Source organism: Rhinatrema bivittatum, chromosome 9 (assembly GCF_901001135.1).
Source record: "Rhinatrema bivittatum chromosome 9, aRhiBiv1.1, whole genome shotgun sequence".
Lineage (NCBI taxonomy): Eukaryota > Metazoa > Chordata > Amphibia > Gymnophiona > Rhinatrematidae > Rhinatrema > Rhinatrema bivittatum.
In genome coordinates, this window is record NC_042623.1 from 89,628,766 (window position 1) to 89,641,274 (window position 12,509).

The 12,509-nt window shown below is 43.4% G+C and overlaps 1 protein-coding gene across 7 annotated transcripts in view; it reads right to left on the bottom strand.

Annotated features, from left to right (window-relative positions):
- The window catches only part of MET (MET proto-oncogene, receptor tyrosine kinase), a 253,667-nt gene that overhangs the window by 130,921 nt on the left and 110,237 nt on the right, over positions 1–12,509 (bottom strand). For all 7 annotated transcript variants that reach the window (XR_003858556.1, XM_029615254.1, XM_029615253.1 and 4 more), the window contains one exon: positions 8,170–8,358. Coding sequence is in view for 6 of the 7 variants with exons in the window: in XM_029615254.1 (XP_029471114.1) it covers positions 8,170–8,358 (189 nt within the window). In the remaining variant the exon portion in view is untranslated. The remainder of the gene's footprint in view (positions 1–8,169; positions 8,359–12,509) is intronic.

Sequence of the window (12,509 nt, forward strand, 5' to 3'; positions counted from 1 at the left end):
CCATTACTGGGGTGGGAGGAAGACAAGGGTGTCCTCAGGACCCCTCCAACAAAAGCCAAATCTGCCTTGGCCTGCACGTCCAATCTGTAATACTTCATGAAGGTGTGTACAGATGGCCATATGGAAGCCCTGCAGATTTCTTCCAGTGAAATCAATGATACTTTGATCCATGAAGCTGTCTACGCCCTTGTCGAATGAGCTCACAAGGCTGCTGGTGCCTGCTTGCCCAAGAGCTTGTATGCCAAGGTTATTGTCTCTTTGATCCACCTGTCTAGAGTTGATTTGGATGCTACTTCGCCATTCTGGGGACTGCCAAACTCAAAGTTTGTCTGTCTTTGTAAAGGCGTCAGTTACCTTTAGGTATTTTAACAACATATGGAGTACATCTGACGCAGGTTTCAATCTTTTTTCCTAATTTCTCCTGCCACTAATGGCTAATATGAAAGGGCAATACCACTTTTGGCAGAAAGTATGGTAGTGGCTGACAGGTCACTGCATCTGGTAAGGGTCTTTACCCGACAGGGCATGTAGCTTTGAGATATGCCTTGCTGAGTATATTGCTACTAGAAAGATGGTTTTCTGGGAGAAGTCCTTTATGGTGGCATATTTTAATGATTCAAAAGGTGGCTTAACTAAGGCCCTTAAAACTAGGTTAAGATCCCATTGAGGAACTAAGGATGTGAAGGGAAGGCATATTTGCTTGACCCCTCTTAGAAAGTGCCCTTCATAGGAATGTGCTGTCACCTGAGAGCCTTTAATTCAACCCCTAAAACATGAAATTGTCACCAGCTGCACCTTTAGGGAATTAAAGGCTAGTTAGGCCCAACTGTAGGAAGTCTAAAATATGGGGGAATGCCTGCCTTCCATGGAAAAAGTTTCTGCTTGTTGCAGAAATCTTCAAATATTCGCCAGATTCTGATGTATGCTAACGAGGTTGAGGCCTTTCAGGCTCTTAATATGGTTGAAATGACTACTGAGGAGTAACCTTGGTTGGCAAGTATGCCCTTTCAAGGGCCAAGCCGTACGAGAGAACAGAACCAGATCCTCCATTAAAACTGGTTCTTGCCAGAGCAGACCCTGTTCCTTGAGAAAATGTAGTAGAGTGCCTATCAGCTGTCACATGATGTTTGTTTACCAAGGTCTCCTCAGTCAATCTGGGGCTACTAAAATAACTGAGGATGACTGGCATTCCATTTTATTATTGTCCTGCCCACCAGAGGTCATAGTGGGGAGACATACAGAGGGCTGCTCTGTGGCCATGGGCATAGAAGGGCGCCTATGCCACTGGAAGTCTGGCTCTGATTTGTGACTGAAGAACATGCCGGCTTTGGCATTTGTACTTGTCACCATTTGAGTCTGCTCCCAAGAGTTCCGAGCAATCCACTAACAACTGGAATGTCTCTAGACTCAGTTCCCTGGATCTAGCCTATTTCTGCTGAGGAACTTGGCCTGGATATTGCCCTTCCCTGCTAAATGCACTGCCGAGAGCAAGAACAGAGAGTCTTCTGTCCATTCGCAAAGTCAGGCTGCCTCTTGCGCTAGTGCACAGCTGTGTGTGCCCCCTTGTTTGATCACATAAGCCATTGCTATGGCATTGTCTGACATCACTGGCTGCTTTCCCTTTCAACAATGAGAGAAAATATTGGAGTGCTGGTCTGATTGCTCTTGTTTCATCTGTTTATTGACCTCTGTGCCTCTTCTTCTTTTGACTACTGCCTTTGGTCACCTGGCCCTGGCAATGAGCCCCCCAACTCCCTCAGGCTGGTGTCTGTAGGAAAGGCTGGCAATCCTGGGAAAAGGACGACCCAGCACAACAGAAGGGAATGCATCTGGTGGCCTCATATGGGCTCTGGCCCAAGGGACCAGATCTAGTGCTGCTGCTATGAGGCCAAGCACCTGGAGGTAGTTCCAGGTCCTGGGTAATCTTGTTCTTAAATAATTATATCCCATATATCAGTTTGGCCGCTCTATCGAGGGTCAATGTAACTCTTTTTTCTCTTGTATCAAAGAGGGCTCTTAGAAGTTCCAGGGACTAGGACAATTCCAGATTGTTTTTCATTAAATATATCACCCATCCCAGCTGTTGTAGGAGCTTAACTACTTTTTTTGAGAACCTGCAGCTCTCTGCAATGGATTTAGCTGTTACGAATCAGGCTTCTAGGTAAGAATGCACCATAATCACACCGCCACTGCTACCATGACCTTGATAAATGTCCTAGGTGCGGTCACCAAGCCAAGCGGAAGTGCCTGGAACTAAAAATACTGTCCTAAGATACAAAACCTTAGGAGGCTTTGGTGAGTAATTCGAATAGGAATGTGAAAATATGCATCTGTTAAATCCAGAGAGACCAAACTTCCCCAGGCCATACTGATACCATCATTGATCTTAAGGTCTCCATTTGAAAGTGGGGCATGTGTAAGCACCTGTTGATCTCCTTTAAGTTCAACACTGACCTGAAGGAGCTGTCTATTTTTGGAACTACAAAGTATATCGAATAAGTGCCCTGCTTCTTTTCCTGAGGAGGGACTGGCACAATAGCCAGGAGTTGCAGTTTTAAGAGAGTTCCTCTTATGGCCTCTTTTTAGAGCAGAGATGCACAAGGGGACACTGCAAACATGCTCAGCACCTGTCTGTATACTCATGGGCATAATCCTGTCGATTGTGATTTGGGTCCACTCCCCCTGATACCTCAACAGGCAGCCGCCTACTGGCACTAATGTGGAAGTGCTTGCTGTACATCATTGTGTAGAGCATCCCTAGCCTGCAGAGGTTTCATCCTTAGCTTTCCTGGCTCCTCAAAAGGGCTGGGCCCAGGGCTTCCTGGTTTGCTGTGGAATATACCTACCTGCTTGGAACCCCTGAAACTCTCTGAAGCGTTGTTGCCTTGTTTCTCGCGTACTTACTCTGAGCCTGCCCACAGGCAGTCTCTGGGATTTTGCTTTGCCTAGGTCCTTAACAAGCTTTTCCAGCTCCTCTCCAAACAATAGGCCCCCTCTGAAAGATAATTTACCATGGCAGGCTTTGGACACTGCATCTGCCACCCAGCTTTGGTGTCAAAGCAGCCTTCTTGCAGTGACCTCTGAGGCCACCATCCATCAGCTAAATATGCTACCCGACTCAATCCTTGCATTCTCTTCCCAATCCAGGAGCTGTTGGAACCAGCGTACTACTGCACAAGCCACATAACTTCCAAAAATAGCTGCTTGTAAAACCAAAGCACTGGAGGAGAAAGCCTGCTTAAGGATATCTGAACATCCCTGAGGGATGTTCCGCTTTCGACCAACATAGTTGTCTTGTGGTTAACAGCTGAAACCAATGCATCCATCTAGGGAATTTTTAGGATTGTTTCCATGTCCTTTACTGGTAAGGGATACATCCTACTCATAAGTCTTCTGCCCTTTAAGCTCTCCTGGGACGTCCCATTAAGCAAGCACCATAGACATCAGAGTAGGATGTAAAGAGAAGGATTTTATGGTTTGCAGATTCCCTGAAGTTTACATTGGTAATTAGGGAATTTAATTCCTTCCTGCGAAAAAGGCACATAACTACCAAGTCTTGCAAGGAGCACCCCCCTTCTTCAGGGGGATCTGAGTGCCTAAAATGAATCTAGATCTGTCTCAGACTTTTCTCTGGTCCCAATGTGTACATATGGGATGAAGAGTCTGAAGCTTTCACTTCTGATCTGGGCCACTTCAGGGTAGGACCCCTTCCCTTCTAGGCCCCTTGAGGGTCCTGGCTGAAGGGAAAGAGGGCACAGACATGGTTTCTGTGTGGCCAAAATTACCTGATACATAAGGCATATAGATTCTGGCGGGACCATTCCAATGGCCTTGGCTTCAAGGTCCTCCTGAGGAGGCCACAGGGAACCCAACCCCTGGGATGCCTCTCTGTCATGCTTTCCTATTAAGGGAGCCTCAGGTGGGCAATCTCCTGGTAACAGGGCCCATGAAGTTCATATGCCCTCTGGGTCTGAAAAAGTACCCTTCAGCCTCCATCTAACTGGAGATGTACCTGGGTGGGAGAAGCTGGCATTTCCTGCAGAGTTTGCTCCCCTCCCTGGTCACACACCAAGCAGGAGGAGCTTGCTGTTGGTGTATGGCCTGTTGGCACTCTCTTGATGCCACAGGCCATACACCTCCAGCCTCAAGTATGGTCCCTTCCTTACCTCGCCCTGCAATGTACTATACAGCCTTTTTTTTTTTATGAGGGGAGCACTCACAGCATCCAAAGAGTTACTGCTCCACTTCTCCTTTCCCTTCACTGACTCCTGTGTCTCTCCCTTTTTTAAAAAATTATCTAGGCACCTGTTGTGGGGAACTCCTAAGCACCACCTAGCAATGTGCCATTCAGGCCCTGGTGTCCAGCGGTCAGCCAGTTTGAGCTACAGCCTGCCTGGGTTTTCCTATGCCCCACAGCTCCTGCCGTGATTGCTATATCTCTGCTGCGGCTGCTACTGCTGTGCTAGAGCTGAGTTCAAAGAGCTGCGGTGCTCAGCTGCGCCCCTCTCTTCCACACTTTTCCCTTTTTTTTTTTTTATATGGGGGCCTTGGAACAAAAGAAAAAAAAAAAAAGGTGTACGTTCCCCTCCTGGGTTTAGGCGAAGCTGGCAGTCAGGGCCTCCTAAGGTGGGGATTAGTATTTCCTTCCTGCTATTTATTTTTTAAACTTTACTCAGATTCTGCTCACAGTAGAGAGTAAAAAGAGCATGGGGGGGGGGGGGGGAAGCATTGGGGGGAAGGGAGTAGCCTACAGCTCTGCCATGCATCCCAGGTTCCCAATTCTCTGGTGTAGAAGAGAGGGAGTGAGTCCCCCCCCCCCTCCCTTGCCAGGGTACTCACCAGAGCCATAGAGGTACTGTGAAGAGACCCAAGGAAACTCAACTGGGGACTGGTATCCCGGGACCTAGAGGGCTCAACCAGGCCAAGGACAAACCAAGACTCTAGGAGATTGTGTATTGTTTAACCCTTCACACTGCTGGAGACAGAGACTAGTGGGATAGGACCAGGACCAAACTCCACTTATAAACCCAGAGTTAGGTAATAAAAGAGCTGTGTCCTCTGTCTTTGTCAGCTGTGGAGGGGGAAATCCCATTAGTAATGGCTGGTGTAGCAGGAGGATATGGAAAAGTCCATATTAGAAAAATGACCTTGTTTATATATGTGCTGTTAAAAAGCTAATGTAAATAGTTTGTACATTCAGACTTGTAACCTCCTAAATCATTTTCATTAAAACATAGCACAGCACTTTAATCACGTGTGTGCAGAGTGATCAAATAGGATCAGATTCAGGGCTAGGTATCTGGCACGTGGAAGCCTCAAACTCCTTATGCAGTCAATAAAGGAGATGGCTTCCTATCACGGCCTCTTCTGTATGAAGTTGCAGCATCCAAAAATCACATTGCTCTGTCTGGAACTGGACACATCCAATGCCCAGTGCTAATTATAGTAAAAATAAAACATTCAGTTCTGCAATACTATGCACATTTCTTTACTTCACTTCTTCTTAAATGAATGCAACGAATAAGGGTCATTTCCTTCAGAGGGGCTTCCTGAATGAAACAAATTACCCTTAATTGTCACGTTCTGCGCATTCATTTTAAACAAATGCACATCCCTAAAGCATATCTAATCATTTGCAATATATGCGCTATTCATTGTTCATAGGCAATCAAATGTTATAGTCTGTGTCAGCTCAGTATTTGGTAAGGGTTTGCGAAAAACCCAGGTCACCATCAGGGTAGTAAAACGCTGTTCAAAATCTTGTAATCTACATAAGAACATGAAAGTGCCATGCTGGGTCAGACCAAAGGTCCATCAAGCCTAGATCCTTTCTCCAGCAGTGGCCAGTTTGGGTCAATAGGAAGGATTTGGTAGATCCCAAAGAGTAGATCCAAATTCTCGTTCTTCATTGGCAAGTTAGTTGTAAAAAAAGAATTTTCAAAAGAGTTTTGCACAGAGGTAAAAACAAGTACTAAAACTTTCTTTTTAAGTACATTTGAAGCAAAAAGCCTGTGAGTGAGTCAGCTGGGCTGCCAGATGACTGAATGGTAAAAGGGGTGATCAGGCAGGTCAAGGAAATAGCAGAAAAACTAAATTACTTCTTTGCTTTTGCAAGTCTGAGAAAGGCAAACTTCACTTAGTGAGTTTATACAAGCAAAGCTTGCCGTCTTCAGAACTGCAGCATTGACAACATATTTTGTTTGTTTGTTTGGACATCCATTCATGGGGTATTGGACAATGAGCTAATTTGTTGTTTGTTTCTTAAGAAAAATAGTTTTTGGATATATTTCATGTTTCATATGCACGTTAAAACACAAAGAAAGCAGCTTTTTGACAAATGTGGTAAATGATTGAGTTGATGACTGGATGGGTCACTGCAGCTGTTTCCTGGTACAATGATATACAGGATTGTCCATTTCTGACCAAAAGCTTAGGCACATTTTCTGATACCACAACTATGTCCCTGTCACCAGGCTTCTCCCGTGCCTCTACTTTTTTTGCTTTGTTATTTATGTTTTTTGGAGGTTGGCTTTTCTGGCTTGTTTTGCTGTTTGTACTTGTGTTCTTGCTCCTACGGATAAGTGGCGAGTCGCACCGAAGCCACCTGGCCAATAATCGCTTAAGAACCTTTCCTCCAGGAACTCGCCCAGCTATGCTCGATGCCTTGACCACATCCTCCGGCAACAAACTCCTCAACTTAATTGTGCGTTGAATGAAAAAAATACTTTCTCCAATTCCAATTACATTATTTTAAATCTGTTCTTATAATCTATCTTGAAGATCCAGTACATTTTTACTTCAAGCTTGACAAAGTGTTTCTGGTTATATTTAGGAAGTCATTACAAACCATTTTCAATTGCAATCTGAGGGGAAAAAACAAACAAATCCTGTTCATTCTCACTGCTTGGCACTTTATACAGTGTGCTGCTGATACAAAGAGGCAAGTGATTTTTCCTAATGTTGGTATATCACAAGCTTATCTCTAACTTCGAGCATGCCCACAGAAAGGTTCAAGCTATGTCAAACTTTTTCCTATGTGTTAGAATCCTACTGCCATTCATTCCCTATATTGGGGGGGTATTTATAACAGTTGCCTGGGGGTGACATTATCTCACAGGCAGATGGATATCAAATATTCCCTCTTGCTTTATAAGAACATTATTTACATAGCACATACACTGTACAGCACTTCATACATTTAGAGGTGCCTATTTATCCAAGGTTTTTCCCACTCTATGCCTATGGGAAAATCCTTGGGGGAAAATCATGGAGCCAAACCCGTTCCTCAAGGAGCATACTATCCTGAGTTTTTGCAAAGGAAGATAAAGGTGATATTAAAAAAAAAAAGAAAAATGATTTCCTTTTGATGTATTAATATCATTACCACTCCAAGCACACTTGCAGATAATGCCAACATGCTGCACTATCTGAAGAGTTCTCTATGCCCTCGTTTCCTTCTCCTTCCCTCCTCAAAACCCATAGGAAGTAATGCAGTCACCAGTGAAGGATATGAGGTCATCTACAAACTCTTGCTTCCTCATGTCTAAGAGTTACACCAATAAGATCTGGCATCTCTTTGCCCAAGAACCTTGCAGACTGTCTCTCAAGGAAGAAGAGATTGCTATAAGCTCTTATCTTCAACTTCATTTTGACTTTCGCCTTCCCTAGTAGTTCAAGACAAGGAACAAACTAGAGGCTCGCTACAGCAAAGTGTGGAGTTAGGAACTGGGTCCACACTATTTAAACTCAAATAGTCTCTCTATTAACTACATATGGTTAGATATATACTGGAAAAGTATGACCACAATAAAATTGCTAGTTCTGTAATTCTTAGGCATCTCTACATCTTTACTAATTTCTAAATGTTCTTGTATTTTACATTTTTTGTTACAATTTTCAGCCCCTGGCAACGCCACAGTATGTATAGAGATCAGGCTTCAGACTGATGTTTCTCCCTGATGCCAAACAGCCAGCTGAAGACACCAACTCTCAGGATGCAGAAATCCATGGTATTTCAGAAAAATTCTGCAGGAAACAGGCCTGCAACTTTAATGCTCTGCTGATGCTATAAATTTTGTCTGGTATACATGGATACCTGCCCTTCAGCATGGCCTTATCTGATTACCGGACCCACAGAATGCACTAGAGCAAACCCCTGGTTACATTTACCTGCATGAAGCGGCCCTCAGACGTTCCTAGATTGGCAATGGTAAGAGACCCTTCGATGAACACGGAAATGGACGTTAACAAGACAGTACTAAATTGCCCCATGAACAAGTCCAAGCGTTGGAGTGGCGTTGTAATTTCTGCCCGATATTCAACCGATGCATCACAATAAGATAAATTTCTAAGAAAAGTCTGCAATCAAAGAGAAAATATAGTTACTTTCAACATGCTCACTGTATACAACAGAACAAAACCCATAAAATAAATAAACTTGGCTTGGTCTTTTAAGGAAAAAGCATGAATTAAGTGGGTATATGGTAGAATTTTTGAAATATTAACAGTTAAAGGAAAATAAGAAACCGTACTGAGCAACTGGCTCACACACTGTTAGAGTTGTTTATAGCTCGTCTATTTTAGTAATGTTTTTATTATTTTATGTTTTTATTGCACACCATTTTGAAGTGATTATGGAAATCAGTTAATCAAAATAAATATTACCATTACCATACTCATTCAACCTGGTCACTAATGGATGTTGGGAAATAAAAGATGGTGAAGAAGCAGCGTATTTATTGGTTCACACTCTTTTACACATATTTTAGAGAGTATGTTGATCACTTTCAATAGAAAGAGTATGGAATTCCTATACATTTTATGGCAATATGCATGAAATAGTTCATTGAACACCATGAAAAGTAGTGAATCTAAAGAGGGACAAAGGGAATTTTAATTTGACAATCCATCCTAGACCTTATTTTTCAGTTTCTTCTTACATTTATGGATATTATAATAAATATATTTCCAATAAGTTTCCAACATCTGCTTCTTTTTCTGATTCAGGGAAGATAATACAAAGTCATTTTTTTCAATAAGATACTGTACTGCAGATTTCACTGCAGAGAAGAAGATAACTGTATTCTACAGAAAATTCAATAGTAATCTGCTAATTGTAATTCAGTTACCATTGAAGAATTAACTTCGATCTTGATGAGCTAATAAAAGAAATAAGAAGATATTTCATAAAAGGCCTACTCATGGAAATTCTAATACCATGAAGGATCTCTCAGTTCTAACCCAGACTGAACGTATACAAAGAAAAATGAGTCTATCAAAATTATATCACTATGCCAAGGGATAGCAGCATTAATCTGCAAACTCAAAAGGTAGAACTTGTATGAAATAATTGCAAGATAGTGAGACCTGGCCCTGTTTTGTGTTTTTAGTTTTGTTGCCCAGCAGTTTCCTCCTGCTCCTTTCAGCTTCCAGGTCATTTGGAACAGCCTCTATTGGGCTATATCAGCATAGATGTTCGCTCACAGGTACCTGAGGGTTTTCTCTTGATTCAAGGGTGGCCAACTCTGCTCCTCAAGAGCCACAAACAGACCTGGTTTTCAGGATATCCACAATGAATAAGCACAAGAGAGATTTGCATACAAGGGAGACGATGCTTTCAAATCTACCTCATGCACATTCATTGTCCTAATTTATATTCTCCCCTCCTAGCCCAGCCATTGTAATGACAGAATCCAGAATGTGAGCACCTTGAGCCTGGCCAATAGGTGTTACCATTATGTGATGGCTTAGACTCTCCCTCACCTGCTCAGGGACTATGCATATTTCCTCTGCAGCACTCCCAGGTGCCCAGGGGAGAAGAAATTAGAAGGGAACCAAACCTGGGTTTTCCACATGGGAGCATATAGCACAGAGGCTGAGCCACTGGTTTGTTCCATCTTGGAATTTAGATCGGTGGGTCCCAAACGTGTCCTTCTGACCACACAGTTGGGTTTTCAGCGTATCCACAATGAACATGGCGTGAGATATATATTTCCATACATTGGAGACCTAGTAGATGCAAATTTATCCCATGCATATTCACTGAAGATATCTTGGGAACTTGAATGGCTCTGCAATCAATAGGTTAGGTTTGGGAACCCTTGGTTTATACGGTAATAGAATAGGATATACTTTAATATGGGGCAATATATTGATTTATTGAGTTTAAACACGGTCATTCTATCTGGGTATATTGATTGTATCTTTCTATGAAATCTGATCATAGGCTTTTGTAGTTTGTGCTGCAGCTTTAATTCATGCTTTACTAGCATTTCAGTCTAAATAGCGTGATGAGAATAGCAATTATATTAAAGCTAAGTTTAAGAGTTCCAGTGTTCATAATGGTCCTAGATTAATCTCTTTGCTTTGAAGGTTGTGTCACTGTTGCTTGGACCAACAGAAGATTTTTCAAAAGGCAAGGAAACACATGAGCTTTCAAAACTACTTGATCTGAAGAAGGGTCTCAAAAGCACAGGCACATCAGCAGCTTTACCAGTTCTTAATGTGCTCTGCTAAAGGTATCCAAGGATGAAAAGAATCAAGTTAAGTTGTGAAACATGAAAGACAGTGATCTGAGACTCTTGCAGTTTGAAAACACATGGAAAAGCAAAATCATGCACTAGCGTTTATCCAGTGTCTGATATTAACCTTGAGGCACTCAAGTAAATGTCTGCATATGCTATCAAAAAAACTGTTTTCAGTCCATCGAAAAGAAGGGAGATTGACCTGTTCTCTGTCGTAAGACCCTTATAAAAAAAAGCTGCTGCTATGGATCAATTTAAAAAGTAGACTTGGCATGGGTATTTCTGGATCGCTGTTACAAGCATAAACAAAATCTTACTAAAAAGAACCTTTCAACACGGATGCACATCGCCAATGAATATTTAGAGGGTAAATTTATAAAAGACTGCATAGGCTAGGGGTGGCCAACTCTGGTCCTCAAGAGCCACAAACAGGTCTGAGGATATCCACAATGAATATGCATGAGAGATTTGTATACACTACCTCCACTATATGCAAACCTATCTTTTGCAAATTCATTGTGGATATCCTGAAAACTACATCTATTTGTGTCTCTTGAAGACATGAGTTAATCACTCCTGGCATAGGCCTAAAGTCTGCAGGTTCCTGCTATCCACAGGTTTTAGCTCAAATTTTTAAAAGGCACTTATGCACATAAATTCTCTTTGAAAATTCACAGGTGTCCCCAGTACATGCACTGTAATGTCTGGCCAGCCATGGAAGACCCCGCGACCGGCTAACACTTATCCCCGAGTTCCTCCGACATGGTGAGAATGCTGTTATGCTGCTCCAGCCCTGGGCTGCCTTATGTGCGTGTGCACACGGCACACCATACTTTATAGGTCCCTTGGCAGGAAACACTTTTATTGGCGCTCAGTGATGACATCACGCGGATGGGTACTTAAGTCCTAGCTGCGCTACAGCAGTCACCTCAGCAACAAGTTCTCCTGCTCCTGCAGTGCATGTTGCTATCTTCTGTTTGCCTTGCCTTGTCTCTCTCCTTGCCTAGTCTTGCTCTCTCATGCCTTGCCTCTGTGTTCCTTGCTCTGCCTTGCCTTATTGTTTGCTGTGTCTTGGACCCCTGTCCTTGTCTGCCTGTCTATCTTTTGACCCTGTTTTGGACTTTGACTATGCCTTGGACTGCTGCCTGCCCTGACCTCGGCCTAAAACTTGATGCTGCCTGACCTCCGCCTACCCTGACCTTGGCCTGGACCTCAACACTGTTTGCTCACTGCTGGCCCTAGAACCCAAGGGCTCAACCTGTGGGGAAAAGGGCTGGTATAGGTGAAGCTCTAGACCCTGTCCTTGTAACAGCGAGTCCTCCTGCTGTCGGCGTGGGCCTAATGGGTTCACTTGCTAGGCTGCATCAACCATGTTACAGCCCAAGGGCTTCTGTGCCTCGTTCAACTGTTGACCTATGATGCATCCAGCAGCAGGCACCATCAACATGGTGGTGAGCCTACCCTGACTTGCAGATGTAAGAAGAGGTAGAGTGCTGGCATAACTGATTCTTCTTCTGGAAGTGGGTATCTGAAGAGGCCTTGATGTGGGAGCTGGAGCGACTACACTGCCTGCCTCATGCTGAGGCTTCGAGGTCTTACCTAATGGCACCTTTTGGAAAGACTCATCGTTCCAGACATGGTATTGCTGCACCCTTGGCGACATCTGGCCACAACTGAAACATTTGGAAGCATTGTGGTCTGGGCCCAAGCAATAGCTGACAGAGTTGATGTCTGATGAAGATGGAATGCCCATACCCGCAGGCCTTAAACCCACTAATGTGGGATTTTTTTGTCTGGGTTTCTCCATTTTATTCTATCTTCTTTTTTTCATGCCAAAGCAGCAGCAAAGAAGATTTTGCAAGATGTGAACTGTAAGCAAAAAGATAAGGTCATAAGATACAAGGCCAAAAATAGAGAGCCTTGGAAACATGTATGTGCGGTACCTTGGACAAATAAAGACTGAGGGGATCATGAGGAAGCAATTGC